Source organism: Syngnathus acus, chromosome 10 (genome assembly GCF_901709675.1).
Source record: "Syngnathus acus chromosome 10, fSynAcu1.2, whole genome shotgun sequence".
Lineage (NCBI taxonomy): Eukaryota > Metazoa > Chordata > Actinopteri > Syngnathiformes > Syngnathidae > Syngnathus > Syngnathus acus.
Window position 1 is genome coordinate 6,282,044 of NC_051095.1, and position 18,770 is coordinate 6,300,813.

The window sequence follows — 18,770 nt, forward strand, 5'->3', positions numbered from 1 at the left end:
AGCGCTTTCCCGCTCCACTCGCCCGCTGCAAACAAGTCAAAGGCCAACCGCTCAGGCGTCACGAGTTGTTGCCCTCCCTGGCGCCAGATGATGGAGGTTTTCCATTGGCCGAGGGTCTCGTGCCGCCGTCAACGCCGCCGCCGCTTCTCCCGATCCGCTTTCCGTGCTTTTCTTTGGGAATTGCTGAATGAACGAATGAATATTTGGATTGCTGAACGAATAAATGAAAAAAGGAAAAATGGAAGGGCGCGCCACTCGCAGGTTGACGTCGTCGCCTCCAGGATCTCTCGTCTGAGGAAAAGCAGACAAACAGCCGGTTGGGGGGAAAAAAAGCAAGAGGCAAGAAAAAAGCAAAAAAATGGCAACTCACCCGGCGGCCGCCGGGTCTACAGCATCATCACGTAGAGCTCAACGAGGACGCTTATCAGCAGCAGAGCGACGGAGGTGGACGCGCCCTGGGGGCCACTTCCTGGTTGGGACCCATCTAGAGCAAAGATGGCAAACATTGGCGGTGGCGGGGCTTGCTCCACTGACAGACATGCAAGTACTCACGTCCATTGTCACTCTCGTCGTTGTTGGTGCTGGAGCCGCCCTCTTCGCTGCCTTTTCCGTCGACGCTAAAGGGGTCGGACCTCCCGGCCTTGCCATCGCAGCCGGTGGCCACGCAAACAAAGCTGCCTTTGGCCTTCGAGTTCAATTTGAACTTTGACTCAACAGCGTCCACTGCGCCGTGCTGTGAAGTGACAGCCGTCCCATCCTCCATCTCCCACTTGAAGCTTTGGACGACACCCTTGGCCTCACACGTGAGGACGTTCCCTTTCCGGGTGATGAGGACGTCGGAGACGGCTTGGGGAGCTGTCAAAAACAGGAAGTCACGCTTTGCAAGGGGCGGGCAAATTCAATGGGATGGTGCTTTCCAAGGGCCCCCGACTCACCTGCGTAGGTGTAGGCGAAGGCGGCGCTAGTCTTCTCCCCGTTGCCGTAGTCTGTGGCCTTGCAAACATAATTAGCGTTCGCTCCAGCATCCACCTTCTGGATGGTCAACTGCTTCTGAGTTGCATCAGCTTCGTCAGAATCGTCCTTGGTCCATTTGAAGGATTGGGCATCACCCTTGACATTGCACTCTAAGATCACATTGCAGCCGCTCTGTCGCTTTTGGACTTTGGCCTCGGTGACGGGAGCTGTTGGGAAAGAGGAAATGAGACTCAATTTCAAGAGAGGCCATTTGCAAATCGATCCCGGTTGCATTGTCCAAAGGCCCCCTCATCTCATCCGCCTGCGCCACCACGGTAACACATGCACTCAAAGACATCGGTCGGCGAGGGTGCGCCCCTTTAAAACAATTGCGGGCAGAGCTCAAGTTTGACATTTGAAAAAGTGCATTGTTCAAGTAGATTTCAACAGCGACACACAGAGTTTGAACAGAAAACGAAATGGCGGCAGCAGCGTAATTCTTTTTTATTTTTTTTTACAACGCGCGCCGCCGCCTGCCGCAACAATCCTGTCGTAGTCCTGGAATTGTTTGCGCGGCAGCGTGAGAGTTGCGACGCCAAACTTACTTGCAAACCTGACTGTAAACGTTTTAAGAGCGATTTCTCCAACGCTGGCCGTGTACTGCCCCATGTTAGATTGGGTCACCTTGAAGAGGCCCAACGCGTGCTTCTTCTCGGTGAACTTGGGCGGGTCACTTTCGCCAGGGTCAGGGACAGGGACAGGGGCGGCTGTAGAACCTGCGGCCTTCAATTTCCAGGTAACCTGCTGGTCTCCTGTCGCTCCGGAGTCCATTCTGATGGAGCCATCGGTCTTGACGACGCAATCTCCTTTGCCGCAAGTGACTGAGAAACAGTTGAGCAGAGTTATTTCAAGTCCAAGCGCAGGCTGCGGTCAAATCACAAAGACAGCGCCACAGTACACACGCAGCCAAGTGACCGGCTTTTTTCCATCTCAATTTGCTCACAAAATCAAATGGTCGTGCAACTCACCGGCACCAACAATGATGGTGAACTTGTCGACAATGCTCGGGTCGTAGGTGGCCTTGTACACGCCAGTGTGCGCTGCTGTCAGGGCGGGCAACGTCATAATCTTTTCGGATGCTTCTGATGCTTCACCGTTTCCTGTTGGGAGGTCGCCGTCTCCGAAGTTCCATTTGATGGTCTCCGTGGTGCTGATTGTTATTTTGAGGTTGTCGCTAGCTGTGCAGAACTTCACCATACCCTTTACGCCTGGGCAATCTGCCGGATCTGGAAAAGCAGAGGTGGCCAGCCAGCGCATGCGCTTACTCCCACGGTGTAAAAGGACACCAAGGATTGTACAGACAGAAAGCTACTTAGAAACAAATTCAAGGCACAAAACAATCCTCCAAACACAGTTTCGCATTGAGCTTTCTTTGTCATTTGTGCACTTTGCTTTCGGCGAGCCATTTTGCCAATCGACGACGTCCAAATTCCCAAAATGAAGGGTTAAGACATTGCAAGCGTCACAACAACAAAGTGGCCCTTTTTCAAATCAACATCGCTTTACGCTTTGATGACAATCCATTTATTGGCTGCAGTCCTTTGGATTGACGCTTTTGACCAACTTGATTCCACTGACAGCGGACCAAAGTGTGTGAAAGCTTTTCCTACCTGCCGAGTGGACGCAGAGGAGCAAGATGATTGTCACGAGCTTCATTCTGACGAGGGGTACCGCGTAGGAGCGAGAGACAGAGTGACAGAGACAGAGAGAGAGACAGAGACAGACTGGTGGCTGGCTGCTGCTGGCTGCTGTTGGCTGGCTGGCTGGCTGGTTGGTTGGTTGGTTGGTTGGTTGGTTGGTTGGTTGGTTGGTTGGTTGGCTGGTTGGTTGGTTGGCTGGCTGGCAGGCTGGCTGGCTGGCTGGCTGGCTGGCAGGCTGGCAGGCTGGCTGGCTGGCTGGCTGCTCCGACTCGACAAGCGAACCAAGTGACGATCGGACGCGAGCGCTCCCTACTAGTCGCAAGGTGCGTGACGTCAAGCCGCTTTGACACGCGGAGCCCACGCGCGCTTAGCTTGATGTCAAAGCGTCTGTGAAGGCTTGCAAGTTTAACTTTATGACTGCCGTCCGTCATTAGTCAAGTAGTTCAAGACAAACAGGCAAATGAGTCAGCCAAATGTGCAAAATGGCGCGCCACGCTTGTTCGTCCATCGGTTGCATAAGATAAAGTCGGTATTGGCACGCATTCTTTAAAGTGGATTTAAAAAAAATAATAATTAAATACACACACACACACACACACACACACACACATATATATATATATTTAATTTTGTCAATTTCTTTTCATTTTTCATCGATCTGAAAAAAATCCTGCTTGACTTTGTTATAGTTTGTGCAGAGGTTGCATAACATAAAATTAGTATTGACACACATTCTTTGAAGTGGATTCTAAAGAAATACATAAAAAGAAATACATATATGTATATATATTTATACATGTGTATATGTATGATACATACATATATATGTACGTGTGTGTGTGTGTGTGTGTGTGTGTGTGTGTGTGTGTGTGTGTGTGTGTGTGTGTGTGTGTGTGTGTGTGTGTGTGTGTGTGTGTGTGTGTGTGTGTGTGTGTGTGTGTGTGTGTGTATGTATGTTATGTTATGTATACATATTAGAATATTGCGATGTAAACGTTTGGAATCGCACTCATAAAGACGGAACGTCCTTTTCTCTCCAGAGTGAGCAACATTGACAGAATTCAAAGCCTTCAAACGTATGGCTCGCTTTGTGATCCGGCTCGCGGTCCGCACCTTTGACAGCCTTGTGCCTTTGCATCAGAGGACAAAGGCAAAGCTGAAGCCCTCGACTTCCCTCGACCCCCCTCCAGCCACCCGCAAGTGTTTTTCATGCCAAGGTTGCATCATCGTCATGACTGCTGTTGGCAAAGTGATGGATTGCAAATCTCCATTCTCATGCTTGCTCGCCGCGGGAGTCATGCGTCCGCCGAGATCATGACACAAACACACACCATTTGTTGCCTTTGTTTCGTCACGTATGCAAAGGTTTGGGCAGCCCTGATCCTTTTCAGGATTTTCCTGGAGGAATCATTGGTTGTTCATTTCAGTTCAATGTATCAGACACAGTGATATTTGAGACGTGAGATGAAGTTGGCAGAAAGTGTGCAATGGAACAAAATGAAGTAGGCAGGTTGCGTGCATCCATTTGGCCAGAGAAAATCCTACTTTGGCAGAAACAACAGCCTCGAGAGGCTGAGAGTCCGGATTCTGCTGGAAGAGAACATTTGGACCATTCTTCTTTACAAAACGGAGGGGTATTTAAGGCGGCCGGCTGCCCACTTGCAAGTTGTTCTCCTCTTTGCATCTCCTCTCAATTCAGAGCGGCAACATGGGAGCCTCCAAACAACTGGCAAGCGACCTGAAGACAAAGATTGTTCAACGTCGTGGTTTAGGGCAAGGATACAAGAAAACAGCTAGCGCAGAGATTTCAGCTGTCACTGTCAGTGAGCGAGGAACATAGTGATGCTATTTAGCTACGTAGGTCGTGTTCTTTCTGCAAAAGGACCAGCTCCTAAATAGTGAGTGTGACATGGCACTTTTCTGTTGGGGTGCCCAACTTTAGGCAGCGGCCTCCTTGGGTCATCTTTCGGTCAATCGTGTAAACTCCACTTCCCTCTTTTTGTCTGCTACTATACGACGATGTAGTGAAGTGAAATTGCTGATCCCAACAACCAGTCATTTTCCCAATGGAACATCTCGAAAGCAATCAGGGGTCCCCGAACCACTGTAAATAACACAATCCAAAGAACTTTGGAGAACACCCGGCCAGCCGCCTTGCACTCGGGTGACAGCTAGCTGCCTCTCTCTCGGCTGCTGATAGATGCAAAGGGCGACCAGTTGGATGGCAAATGACTTAGTATTTGTGCTTTACAAAGTCATATAAACGACATGTAAAGGTCATTGCGTAAACAGTTTGGGCCTTTAGTAGGTAGTAAAACATGGATATTCAAAATAAAGCTTTTTGAAAACAAATGCATTTATTAACAGCATTAAAAAAAAAAAAAAAGATTTCACCCCAAAACTCAATGATAATGATAATGTCAATGATAAGAGCAGGTCAGATTTAACAAAAGATGTTTATCTTAGTAGGCAAAATGAGATCAAACGACAAACACTCTGACCAAATACATCATCGTGAAGAATCGGTGAAAGAATACATGTAAATAACGTAATGAAGAAATCAAAACAGCAACATGGTGACGCATATTTGAAAATCAGAGCAGAGCTTTAACAGAGGTGAGGAAACGGGAAACACTTCCTTCAAGTTGGCCTAAAGAACTCTTGAAAGTTAAGATTAGTTGCAAACAGGTGGTCTATCAACGTCCTTGAGCATCCTGCAGTTTCAAAATGAAAATGGTCGCTAGTTTCACTCTCTGCTATTTGTACAAATGATGTTCAAAAGGCTTCTTTTTTTTTTTTTTTTTTATGAACAAACCAGAGCATCCTCCATTGTTTGAAAATGAGTGGTCCCTAGTTTCAATCCCTGCTATTTGTACAAATTATTTTCAAAAGGCTTTTTCTTTCTCTTCTTTTTACAACAAACCAAACTCTTCATTTTCAGTGGAAACAGTGTTGTTGGTCAAGTTTAAGACTTGATCCCATCTCTGCAAATCAACATGTTTTCTCCCTCCTGACCAGCAAGCACCTGAGGCGTCATGTTCGCAGGTGCTGAGCGCCTTTTTGTTGAGTGTGTCTGCGGTCCGCCGTGCGACCTTGCAGACTCCAAACATTCACCCGCTGCACTTTCCCCACAAGTCGTCATCCAAAACATCATCGGTGTCTGCAATATGTTTTTGGCTCAACTCGCCTTCTTTCTCTCGACATGAACCCAAGCTAAGACGAGCACACGTTCAGTCCTGCTGAGTCGTCGCATCCCACAAACAGGAATCTTGAGCAATAATTCATAATCACAACTTAAAAATACTCTAAATCATTTATTTGAACTTTTCCTCCTTATGTTTTTGTGTTTATTCTTGAAGGAATCGATTTTCTCCAACAAATTGATTCATTTCAAATCGGATATTGCTTGGCTCCCGCCTACCCCGAGCCGCTCAGAAGTTTCATAAAGTAGTTTCACCAGATACTTTTGGGTTGGAAGGCCAAACCACTCGTACCCGCTCTTTAGGTTATCGAATAAAAAAAAAAAGTCTGGGCTAGCATTTTCTTCCTTGCGGTTGACAAGGATTTCTCAGGGGGTCCATTTTCCCCCACACACATTCATTGATAAATGCTGATAAACATTCAATAAATATTTCCAGAAAAAAAGAAAGAAAAAAAAAACCAAGAGGAAAATAACCAAAATTCATGTGCATAAAAAAAATCAATACGACAGAAGAAACGACATGAGCCCTTATCTTGGTTACTGGAAGAGCTGGAGCGCTCTCGTGTGTTCACAATGCGTCACTGCGCGTTTATTGTCCGACAAAAGAAAACTCCAGGGATGGCAGCAGCGGAGCAGCACCGAACACGCCTTCTAATGTCTCTTTTATGTCTTTTAAGTCTTTTCATCTTAGCCACGTTATTTTTCATTGATGTCCAGTATGATCGCTTAGGACCCAAGCCTTAGGTCCTTCGAGAGTCTCAGAGCAAAAATGTGTGCTGTGACCTAAATACAAGCATCTACCAAAATGGATAGACAGAACAATTCGAAAGAGAAAGCAACTTTCCACTGTGTGAAGAGGGTGTAAGTTGTTTGCTTTCAGGCCTCCTTGCTGCTGCTCCTCCTCCCCCGCCCTCCCCCGGGTGACGAAGAGGTTAAGACAGCCCCCTCCGTAGCTTCTTGTTGCAGCCTCGTCCTGCGGCCAGCTCCACTCATCCGTTCGTCCGCTCCAGCAGGCATGGTGGGCACGTCCCCGCTTTAAGTTGGCGTCCTCTTGCGTGGACATTGAGCGTCACCGTTGTTGCTGTCCCGTGGGTTCCATGTGCGGGGGAGGGGGGCGCCATGGCCAGTCCGAGTGAACAGCAGCAGCAGCAGCAGCAGCAGCAGGATTATTTCCGATCGGTGAGCAGCGAGTCCACAACCTACATGATGGTTCCGACCGGGGGGCCCAGCGGCGGCGCGGGTCGGCGGGAAGCGCCATCCAAGATGTGGGTGGCCCTGGTGGTGGCGGTAGTGGTGGTGCTGCAGGTGGCTTCCACCACGGGGCTCTTTGTCTACCTGAACATGTCTATCTCGCAGGTAAGAACAACTCAACTCTCTCACACTGTAAAAGTCGAGTGAAATATGGACGCCCGCTCGGGACATTTTTCTCTCCTGAAGTCATAATAATTAGATGTCTTTCCCCCTGCACTGGAGCTCATTTATGGACTTAATCACAGCAGTATGCTCCTTTCTGCACAGCAACAATCCAAACAAAAATTTTGTAGAGGTGAAGATCGAATCCATCTGGAAGCATTCTTGGTCAGGCGGGAAGCGAAAGCAATCAAAATGCGCATTTTTCTATTTAAAGTCAGACTCTGTGGACCCCCCAAAGATGTGCCCAGCTTTGAAAAGACGCGCTGCGGTGGTGAGTGGCGCCACGGAACAGGACAGGCTGCGGAGGAGAAGGACCATCTTATGTCCGTCCTCATTACACACATGTGACTTGATAAGGGAACAGTGACAGCAACAACCTCTCTTTATCTTTATTATTCCAAGCACAATTTGCCAAAAGCCCAACGCCGCCACGCTCTCTGACACAAAGAGGCGCAATGACAACAAGTTCAGTCACACTCAAGTGGGCACATGCGGTCGAGGAGCACACAAAAAACTTCTTCTTCCAATCACACTACACGTATTGTGTGTTCAGCTCTTAACTTGTTTTCAGGCCATTCACAGGCCTCATGAAATGCATGAGGCCTGAATATGTGTGTTTGGGGTGGGGGAATCCCCCACCCCACCCCCCTTTGTCTGAATGTACCCCCTTCTGTTAGCAAACAAGGGCAACCCGTGGAGAGCAACAACATGGGACAAGGAGGAATTCTCCAGCATTGCCACCAAACAAACAATGCGTGTCATGCACCAAATGTTCAAAAAAAAGACTTGCCACAAAGACCAAGAAGTCCTTTCAAGCAACACACGTGCCGCCGCAACGACCTGAAAAGTGGCTGCGAGGAAAAACAAGTAGAGCAGCAGCAGCAGCGCCTCCACAGATACGGAAATCACGTTATGACACCAGAACGTTCCATCGAACATTTACAAGAAGTCTGCACGACAATCATTTCAATTCAGCGCTCCCTGTCTCAATGAAGCCAGTGGCATAAAAAAAAAGATTCAGTATCAGTATATAAATATAATGACTGGACAATTGATGAGGCAAATGCAGCACACCTTCTCGCTTTTCTCTCGAAATGCTTGTTTTCGTTTGTTTGCACGTCATGCCTGAGGCACAATAGTTTTCCGTAATAAGGATTTAGAAACATTCATTAAAAACCACAAATGGAAACCATTCCGAGAAATTGACAAGAGCAACGCAGCTTGCACACCATGACAGAAAATCTGGATACTTGCCTATTTGCGCGTGTGTGTGGGTGCGTGTGTGTGTGTGTGCGTGCGTGCGTGTTATCACTTTGTTTGCACCCTTTGTCTGTCAACAAGTCCTGATAAAGGCTCGAAGCCAGATTTACAGCGCTGATGCTGGTGCAAACAAGTGTAATTGTCACACTGCAGGGAGGCTGGCGTTTGCAAAGGTGTCAGGTGGCACGCAGCCAATCACGTGGAGCGAGCGCGACGAGACGATGGATGGCATTCGCTCGTCAAGACATCTCGGTCGTATTTATGACCGGCTCATTTGTGTGGCTTTAGAGGTTAAAGCACACAAAAGCACCAGAGACATAGCAGCCCACCCACATGCTGGTCCGAGACGTCCCGAAGGTCTGGGGCACACTCTACCGTCTTCAATTTTGTCCCCCCAAAGCGGACGCCCTCGATGATGTCATCTTAGCTTCTTTCTAAATCAATGACTCGCTTGCTTAGAGCGGCCGGAATGCCAATTGTTGGTCTTTCCGATAACATCAAGCCATCGTTTTGATTTGCTGTGATGTGATGACCACTATCTTCTTGCCCATCTTGTCGTGCTCAACCATTAGCATTATTTGCAACGAGCCGAGATGCAGCTTGTGGGACGTCGATCCATGCTGACGTGCGCCGAACAAGAGTCCTGACCCATTTTTCAACTATTTCCTCGTTCCTGGCCCGCTTACGAGAATCGTAAACAGACCTTTGGCCTTGAGCGTCAGATATAAATCGCTATCTTGATGGCCATTAAAACAAGTTCGCCCTGCGTATCAATCAAAGCAAGACAGAATCTAGAGCAGTGTGGCTGACAATGGCGGGTCAGAGGACAGCATGCCAAGGCCCGAGAGTGGTCTCGTTGCATAGGTGTGTGTGTGTGTGTGTGTGTGTGTGTACTCACAAGCACACAGGTGCACACAAAAGACATCTTGAGACCGGTTTGGCCGCTCGCAGCATTCCTGAGTGGACGCGGACGCTCGCTGGAGCCTTGCTGAACACGCAACGCAGACACACGTGCGCACCACATGAAGTGCCTCGACTGGGAATTCAGCACACACGCACAACAGCTCATTACGCAGCAATGATGATGGAGCATCATGTATTAACCTTCTCATGGCTCGTCAGAGTCCAGAAACAAAATTACATGGCCATCCACCAAGTCACACTCATTTTTTACAGCTTGAAAACAAAATCATGTTGTGTTTGTCAATGCTTCCCCAAGGTTCTCTGTGCACATGAGGACTTGCGTGTGCAACAGGCGTGTGCATGACAAAGCCATGTTGGACCTCTTCCCATGTTTGCTTTTACTTTGACATTTGAGCTTCTCTGTCTTTGGCCAAAGTGATTTATGCCTTAAGTCCAGCTGTGACCGCTGGCCATGTATATGATTGTGTGTGTGTGTGTGTGTGTGTGTGTGTGTGTGTGTGTGTGTGTGTGTGTGTGTGTGTGTGTGTGTATGTGTGTGTGTGTGTGTATATGTGTGTGTTCGTTCACCCCCTCTACCCCCAGCCAGTCTGTTTTTGGCTGGCCTTCGCTGGACACCAAAACCCGAAAAGTATACTGTATCTCTGAGGGCTCCTTGGAAAGCGCTCTGAAAAAATGTGTATTGTGCGTGCGTGTGTGTCAATGTGTGTTTGCATTTGGCAGTGCACAGCTCTCATTTGAGAGGATTAGCGAGAGTTGAGAGGGGCCACGTAACTCAAATCCAGCAGGCAAGAGGGACAGACCAGGCTATGGCTCTAAATTTAGACGTGCACTTTCATGTAATGTGCATGCTATCGTGTACGCACGCGCACGCACACGCACACGCACACGCACACGCACACGCACACGCACACGCACACGCACACGCACACACGCACACACACACACACACACACACACACACACACACACACACACACACACACACACACACACACGCACAGGGTGGGAACAGTGAGGTATTGTTCCCCACTTCCTGAGAGTCGGAGCTGCTACATCCAGACTTCGTATGAGCTCGTTTACTCTGGTTGCCATGGTGATGTCCCATCAGCGTGTGGACAAAAATGAGCCCGGTGGTAGACAAAGGAAAATTGCGTTCCACAATTCCATATCGCTTCCAGTTGAGGCTCAATGTTGGACGGCTACTTTTGGGAGTACTTGTGAGACGGAGAAGAAAAAGACTCGGCTGCCGCAGACATGAGTTGTCTCGCAGCGCTTGATGGGAAAAGCTCGCAGTGGGAGGACAAAGTTAGAAGAAGTGGTTTGGCGCCAGTCAGCAGCCACACATTCACGAGTTGCGCTCAGGCATCGCATTCTAGTTTTCAGTGGGGGCATCGATGGCTTTAAACAATTAATTGCTAAAGGACGAGAGAAAATGTTACCTTACCTAACCGCTTCACTTTAAAGTTCCAAAGTCTCTTTTTTGGACGGATTTATTCATCCCTTAAAAATAAAACTTACACAAGAGCCATGGAGTAGATGCTGAATCGGCTTTAGTCGACCCCGTTAAAATGATGAGCCAGGCCACATTTGGCCCCCTGGCTGCATGTTGGACACCTTGTATTGCTCCTTTGACTTTGAATGTTCTTTTTGGCCGACCGAGCGCGACGACGGCCACCTTTCCCATCGTAGGTCAAACCCTCCCCGCTGGCCTTGTCGAGGTGAATGGACACGACGGAACGGAATAACAATTGCAAAGCAGGGAGGCTGGTTTGGCGAGCCGCACGGACGTCAGCACTTTGGAGTCAAAAGATGACAAACATAAATGCTTGCAGTCAATGCACCTGTTTTTCGTTAGCGCTTCAAGTAGCTCAGACTGGCTGCTCATCCATCCGTCGGATCAGCGCGGCGGGAAGCCCGTTTGTCAGACAGAAAAAGCAAACGCTAACATTTCTAAAGCGTGACAACGAGGCGAGGAGAGTACCAGAGCCGTGGCTCACGAGCACCTCGCCGCGAGCTTCTGGAGAGAATCCAAGCAACACAACAATGCAGTTGAAAGCCTGAAAGAAGCCAACGGCAGAATACGGAAACATTGGGGTTCCTTCCGACATGTGAATGTCATTAGAGCAGAAGGCTAAGTCACTCGCACTGACGCTCCTTCGAAGAATCTTAACCTCTCCCGCAAACTCGTCGACCCACTTCCACAGGCTGACGGACCGGCAAAACATGGAGACACAGAAAAAGCGCATTCTGTTGTCTTTGCTCACGCTAGCTCAGCGTGGTCGTTAGCCGCGCTCTCACACCGGGCCCGAGCATCACGGGGGGGCTCTGGGGCCAGTTTTCCCAGATAGTCATTTTGTTGGAAATGGTCAGTCATTCTGCTGAAACACCTCATCAGAACTTTTGGTGGAATTTTCCCTAATCAGTTGTCCAGATGGCTGCTGATGTTTCTTCTTTGTGTCGTGCGTGCAGGTGCGCAGTCAGGGGGTGACGGAGGAGCTCAAATGTCTGACTTTACTCAACGCTCTGGACCAGGACATCCCCGAGCAGCTGGCCAAGCTCCTGGGAGAACCTTGCATCAAACTCGCCAAAGGCATCAAAGCCTACATCTCCAAGGTAAAGTCCCACGACATCTCTCAATCGAGGTCGTCGTGGAAGAATCCATAGCGCTCACTTTCAAAATGAGTCAAGCTGCTAGCATGTTTTGCTTTGCGCGTTGTTTGGCTTGCTGACTGCAGACGGACAAAGATTATTGTTCTTTTGTCAGGCTGCCAGCCATGACTCACACATAAACACCGTTGACCTTCTTTTCTGCTTACATATGTAGTGCGTGTGCATATGTGTGTTTGTCCTCATCCAACACTTCAAATTAAGTATGAAGGCTCTTGAGGAATAAAGGAGGGTTGCCTTGTCATGTCAAGCGTAGACCAATCAGAGGTCAGCCATTGCTAAATTCGACCTGATGCTATTTTTAGATTTGATGAGAGAGCGCGGGTGACGCTGACACAAGATGATAAGCTTTGGCTTTCTTTTCATCTTGTTTGGCTCAAGCGGAACTTTCCCAATTCGTGCGTGAGAAAAGAAAAGCAAGCGGAGAGAGGGAGAAAAAAAGCACATCATGAACTAGTAAACGTCTGCTGAAAACAAATTCAATTACACGAGTGCCATCCCGAACTGAGCAGCTACTGAGCAGCTGATGGCTGCAGAAGTTGAATATTGACCATCGAGTTGGGATTCATGACGAGTCACAAACCCGACTTTTTAGAATTTGATGGGCGCCCCCAGAGCACAAATCTGCGAGCGGAGGGAGGGAGGACCACACTGAATGGAAGGACAAAGAACGTCACGTGACTGGCGTTCCTCGTTTGCAAAACATTTCATTTTCATCATCTCGTGTCAGAGTTGGGCCGTTCTGCTTCCTTGTTCTTCCACACGGGACTCAGTGGAGTGTGCAACAGAAAAGGAATTCCCCCAAAGTGGGTAGCTCCGTTTATAAATAAGCTTCGGCATTCCGTCAAACCTCCAAAGTCGCCAAACTACCACAGAAGAATATAAAAGCAATTCTGTGTTTCTATTTATATGCTTTCCCAGAACACTTGACATGAAACTCAAACAATTTCCTTTTAGTGCATTCCCGCTTCCTCCTCCGAATGTCACGACACTCCCTTACGGCGGATTATTAATCACCAAGCCGCCGCCGTCGCCACACAGAGCGAGCCGGCCCGGGCCTGTCCAGTCGTGAGCGGCGCATTCAAGTATTAGGTTGCAGCTCCCACTCATTTGCGGGAGAAAGTTCCTTCATGTGCCTGCTTGTTGCTCACGCTGGCCTTTTCCCAGCCAGCCAGCCAGCCTTCCTTCCTTCCTTCTCCTCTTTCCCGCACGGGGCGTCCTCTCAGCAGCGTCTTTTGCGCTTCACCTGCCCAAGAGAGAGACTCGAGCGGCACTAAATCCAGCAAGTCATAAAGCAGCGGGCGGCCGCTTTTTTTTTTTTTCACAGCTTGTATTCACGAGCTTGCCGGGGAGAAAGTTGACCTTGCTCCATTTTGGGACGGAAAGCGTGAAGCGCCGGTGAGGCGAGGTCACGCTTGAAGCAAAGTTGAAAGGCTCGTTTGTTGACGAAACAGCCAGAGAAGGAATGCAGACAGTTTTGCTGCCGTTGTCACGTTTTGAACTGCACAAAGCTTTCGCTTTTGCTTCTTTGTGCTGGAATTCTTTGTCTTCTCGGTCTTCAACGTCCGAGAAAGAAGAAATGGGCGCCACATGCTCTGAAAGTCCTCGAAGGTCAGACGCTTCAGAAATTAAATAAAAAAAAAAAAAAGGCTCCCTGTCCGCAGGGCACTGAATCATAGAACCGAGACGCATTTTGTTCGACGCGTTTCTTTCTCATTTCGGTTTCCCGATGGAGGCGACGCCCGAGTTAGATGACGTTTGTCTTTTCTCCAACTGGGCGCACATGGAGACGATCCAGATGACGTTTGATGGCGAGACGTCGGAGCTCAGTCCAGATACTGCCTGCTTTTGGCTCATCACAAAAAACACAGAGGTGCCTTTTTGATGACTTGGAAGCATTTCTTCTTTCAGGCCCTGGAAGGAGAAAACTGCGTTCACACGGGTGCACACACAGCTCGACGACGGGTTTCACTTTTTGTCCACCCGGTGGCTCATTACAAGTCAGCTTTGTTAAGTCTTGTGAAGACAGACAACCAGCCGCTCTGGAATCAGACGAAGCCCGGCGGCCGGCCAGAGGATGAAAAGCTCATTTGTTCACACAGAAACAAATGTGCTGCCAATTTTCTTTCCCCTCACGGGTGAGGAGGCAATTTTCTGCTCCCAGGACCTGAGGAACGCAAAGCCCAGACGGACATGCTCGGCCGAGCGAGACCGTAGACTGCACAAACATGTGGAGGAGGCCACGGTGACCGCCAATAGGAAACCAATGCGACCGCGCCGGTGAGCGCAAGACAGGACTTGCCTTCCAACCCCCCCCCCCCCGCCGGCACCTGACCGGATTGTTCTATTTGGGCTAGCATTTTTTTGTTTTGTTTTGCGGACCTTCTGAGATATCCTTGGTCAGCCCATGCCCCCCCCCCCCCATAAAAAAAAATAAATCCTAGCTTCGCCACTTTTGTCCTGCGTTGAAGTTTGCAGCTTCTCAAATGAAACCAACACCTGACTGAAGCATTGAGTCCCATTTGCAGCTGGAGTGTTAGCTGAAGGAGAAGCTGGCCGGCTGCTATGCTAACACCACTTGGAGGTCACCATTAGCTCACTTGTCATCCATCACATTCCGCCTTTTCGGGCCTTTCAGGGAGATTCATAGCAGAAAGGACTTTGTGACACCAAACTGCTAACGTGGGAGTAGAAAAGAAACAAAACAAGGGAAGATGCCCGCGCGCATCCGGGACTCCCGGCGACACGACGGACACCAGCGGGACTTTCGGGGAATTAAAAGTGATGGGGAAAGAAAGTGAACGGTGAAGTTGACGGTGACAGGGTGAACGGGAGAAAAGAAACAGATGGCGGCGGGCAGGGACGCCGCACCAAACCGCCGTGGAGTCGGATATCAGAGAAGGGGGGGCGACTTCGCACAACTTGCTGACCAACCATGCTTGAGTAATGAATGGGAGGTCATAGGAATGTGTAAATGTTGGACATGTTGTGACTTCTTGCTCATCCTCCAAACAAATCCATTCACAAGCTATTTAACGAGATTAATCATAACAAGGACCCAAACGATACAAATACTTTAAGGCTGATACTGATTTTTGGCAGATTACACATGAATTGGTTGATCAATTAAAAAATATAGTTGAATGGGTGTTACATTTAACACACATTTGTTTGATTTATCTGGCACTATGTTTTTATTTTACATTAAAAAAACGTACCTACTGTAGGGTGTGTGTAAAATTGTTACATGCTGGCGCTTCTTCATTTTCAGTCGACATCAAATGACAAAATGGCCGACCCGGAGACGTTAATGAATGAACACATTTCAATTGAATGAATGCAACAACTGTTTTCTAACTGTGTCAATATTATCTTAATCATGTCACTGCTTGGTATAAAAGTTGTTTCCACCTTTTTCTTCTTCTAGGTGACTGAGAACATCATCTCCAAACAAACCTTCATGGGTGAGCACATGCACACAAGCACACGCAGATCGGTGTTGGTTGTAACCTTACTGTATCTTCCTTCTTCATGTGCCCTTAGTGGCCAGAACCATGCCTCGCTCTTTCAACAACTCGGGCTCAAAATTCTTGAGCTCAGTTGTCCAAAGGCCTTCGGCCCACTTGACCCTACAGGACAACAAGTCACAAGGTGAGACACGTCGATCGGACTCATCATGAGATTAGTCGCGACCTCACGTGACCTCCCGGGCTTCCTCTCCAACAGGCTACCCTCAAGCGGGACTGCACCAGTCCTGCCGCCACATGGTGCGCTCGTGGGCCAATAGGAGCTTGGGCGCTCACCTGCACAACATGACTCTCAGCAACGGCAGGCTGCGAGTTCCCCAGGACGGCCGCTACTACCTGTACTCGCAGGTGAGCGTCCTTTTCCTCGCGTCGCGTCTACTCCCTGAACGTTTCCAAAGTCAGCCGCCTGGACGTCCCTTCCAGGTTTACTTCCGCTACCCGTCGCCCGCTACCGGTGACGTGGACCAGCGCAGCGTCAGCCACCAGCTGGTGCAGTGCGTCTACAAGAAGACCTCCTACCCCAGCCCCATCCAGGTATGCCGGCCGAACCGCTCGCAGGCTCCGACCTTTCTCGACTAACCCCTTTCCTCCCGGCAGCTTCTCAAGGGGGTCGGCACCAAGTGTTGGGCGCCCGACGCCGAGTACGCCCTCCACTCCGTCTATCAAGGGGGACTCTTTGAGCTGAGGGCTGGCGACGAACTTTTTGTCTCGGTCTCGTCGCCGACTATGCTCAACGCGGACGATTCTTCCAGCTACTTCGGGGCCTTCAGACTCGACCTTTGAGGGCCTGTGTGACGGAGGAGCCCGTAGAACTAATTGGAGAAGGACTACGGTCCGGAGGATGAGTTTCTCGCATCGCTCGGAGGGATGCGCGGAAACACTCGACCAGCGAGGGACTCTGAGGGTGAAAAGGCGGGACAAAGTCCGAACAACTTCTTTGAGCCAAAGCAAACCACTAAAGGAGCAGAAGATGCAAGGCTGCTGATGAACAATGTTTAAATCCTCCAGGAAGGATTCTTTAAAAAAAAAAATTATAAGCAAAAATGGGTCTGCTGCTTGTCTTGTGAGGGAATCCTAAATTTTGGACTCCGGACCGAAGAATGTACAGACTATAAAACGTTGAAGGAATGCAGAGGAGAAATCACACGTGCAAGGACTATTGTGTACAGACAAATCAGTGAAGGGTGGAGATATGAAAAGTCATCCATGTCGACTTTTAATTTGACCGTTTAAACCCACTGGGAACTTTTTAAGGGAGGACAGTGAAGAAGAGGAGGAGGAGGAGGAGGAGACTGAGCCAGATGATGAAGGGAAAAAAAACTAGGTCGAGGCTCACCAGCAGCCAGACCAGTTTAGCCTTGTCTTTCTCTTTCCCATGTAAATAGTAACAACGCCAAACCTGGTCTTTCCTGCATAACCTGCAAAGCCCAGCGTGGAACATTTGCACAAGTTTCATCAAAGTTTACATTTTCTACACAAATCAAACCCTTGGACCATGTCCAGTACTCAATAAAGCAAAATAATGTGTTGAAAACATGTTTTGTGGAGCGAGAACACGGTGAGTTGATGCTGGTGGGCATGAAGTTTATCTGAACTTTGAAAAAGAATTGCGCTTCAGCTACAGCTTCAAATGCGCAGTAGGTAAACACGTGCAAACATTTTGCTGACAGCGGCTCCGAGCCGAACCATCTGCTGCTCATTTGGAGCAAGCCAAACAGTTTGTCCGGCAAATTAGAGGAGAGACAGTGAAGAGCAAAGAAGACATCTACAGACTGGACCCAGCCCGGCGCATGTGCACACACGTCACCAGCCAACAAACATACACATTTGACCACACCCATTGCCGCCCCACCCCAATATGCTTGGACCCCCATGTGTCCGTCCAAATATTTGACCTAAGGGTATTTTCATCATTTTCCATGTTTATCAGAATCTTTTGAAGAATTTTAGAGGTGTGATCAAAAGTAAAGGTCAACTACAGTATGGACACACCCGCACGACTGATAACCTATTTAGGCTTCCGGAAGGCCCCGTGCCACATTTGAGCTGCGGGAGGGATACGAAAGCAATGAGCCGGAAGAGGAGAACTTTCCACAAGTCCCGCTCTGCTTTTCTTTCAAACGAGTTCTCCACAGTAGTGAGCGTTTGAAGGAACAACAGCGACGTTGCGATCGCTTTGTCAGCTTGAGCTTGGCACGCCAGCGCGTCGGAACGTTTGTTTTGGCCACGTCACTGGCCAAAAAAATAAAATAACAGTCTATCCATCCATCTAGCCGGAGAAAATAAAGGACATTTAAGTCCAAAGTCCACACCCCGGTGCCGCCCCGACATGGCACCGGTTCATCGGAGCCACATTCCCCACGTTGGGCCCAAGATCGCATTCCCAGCAGAGTGTGCCCGGGCTTGTAAAACAATCCGAGTGCTCTTTTTCTCATGGAATCAAATGGCGATTCGCAAAGACATTTTCCACCTCTTGTTGCCGTTTGCTCCGATAGGCACGCCTGTCAAACTCATTTTTGTCACGGGCCAGAGTTGTTCTGCTTTCCCTCAGATAGTTGCTAAGGAAAAGAAAAAAAGTCTTAAGAGCCCTGTTTATAAAGAGCCAGGTTTTAGTGATTAAAAAAAAAAAAAGGCCATGATAAGATAACAATCGAATTTTTTTCCCCACCATTAATGTGACCTGTAAAGAATAAATGTTAAATGCAGTCAGCACAGACCTGATTCAAATGATCAGCTTACCAGATTCTGATCATTTGAATAGGGAGGGTAACATCTAAAACATGCTCGTTTGAACACACACACACACACACACACACACACACACACACACACGCACACACGCACACACACACGCACGCACACACGCACGCACACACGCGCGCACACACGCGCGCACACACGCGCGCACACACGCGCGCACACACGCGCGCACACACACACACACACACACACACACACACACACACACACACACACACACACACACACCAGCTGGCAGGCGCACCAAATTGCTTCACGCCCTTCCTCCATTCTTTTGAAACTTGTGTTGACCTTTTGAAATCATGGCCGCAAAGTTCAAGCACACACTCATTGTGTGATTTCAAGTGTTTTCTTTTCCTTCTC

At 48.8% G+C, this 18,770-nt stretch overlaps 1 protein-coding gene and 1 long non-coding RNA gene across 2 annotated transcripts; one reads left to right on the top strand and one right to left on the bottom strand.

Moving 5' to 3' along the window:
* Nucleotides 1-178: 178 nt before the first annotated feature.
* LOC119129493 lies at nt 179-951 on the bottom strand. Its single transcript, XR_005099196.1, has 2 exons — nt 371-951; nt 179-291 (listed from the first exon to the last, which is right to left on the bottom strand). It is a non-coding gene; the product is annotated as an uncharacterized LOC119129493 (long non-coding RNA).
* A 5,849-nt stretch (nt 952-6,800) lies between these two features.
* tnfsf10l (TNF superfamily member 10, like) lies at nt 6,801-17,181 on the top strand. Its single transcript, XM_037262753.1, has 7 exons — nt 6,801-7,212; nt 11,923-12,066; nt 15,548-15,584; nt 15,664-15,771; nt 15,847-15,995; nt 16,071-16,181; nt 16,245-17,181. The coding sequence occupies exons 1-7, from the start codon at nt 6,976-6,978 to the stop codon at nt 16,428-16,430; spliced, it is 972 nt and encodes a 323-aa protein (XP_037118648.1). The 5' UTR covers nt 6,801-6,975; the 3' UTR covers nt 16,431-17,181.
* Nucleotides 17,182-18,770: the final 1,589 nt, after the last annotated feature.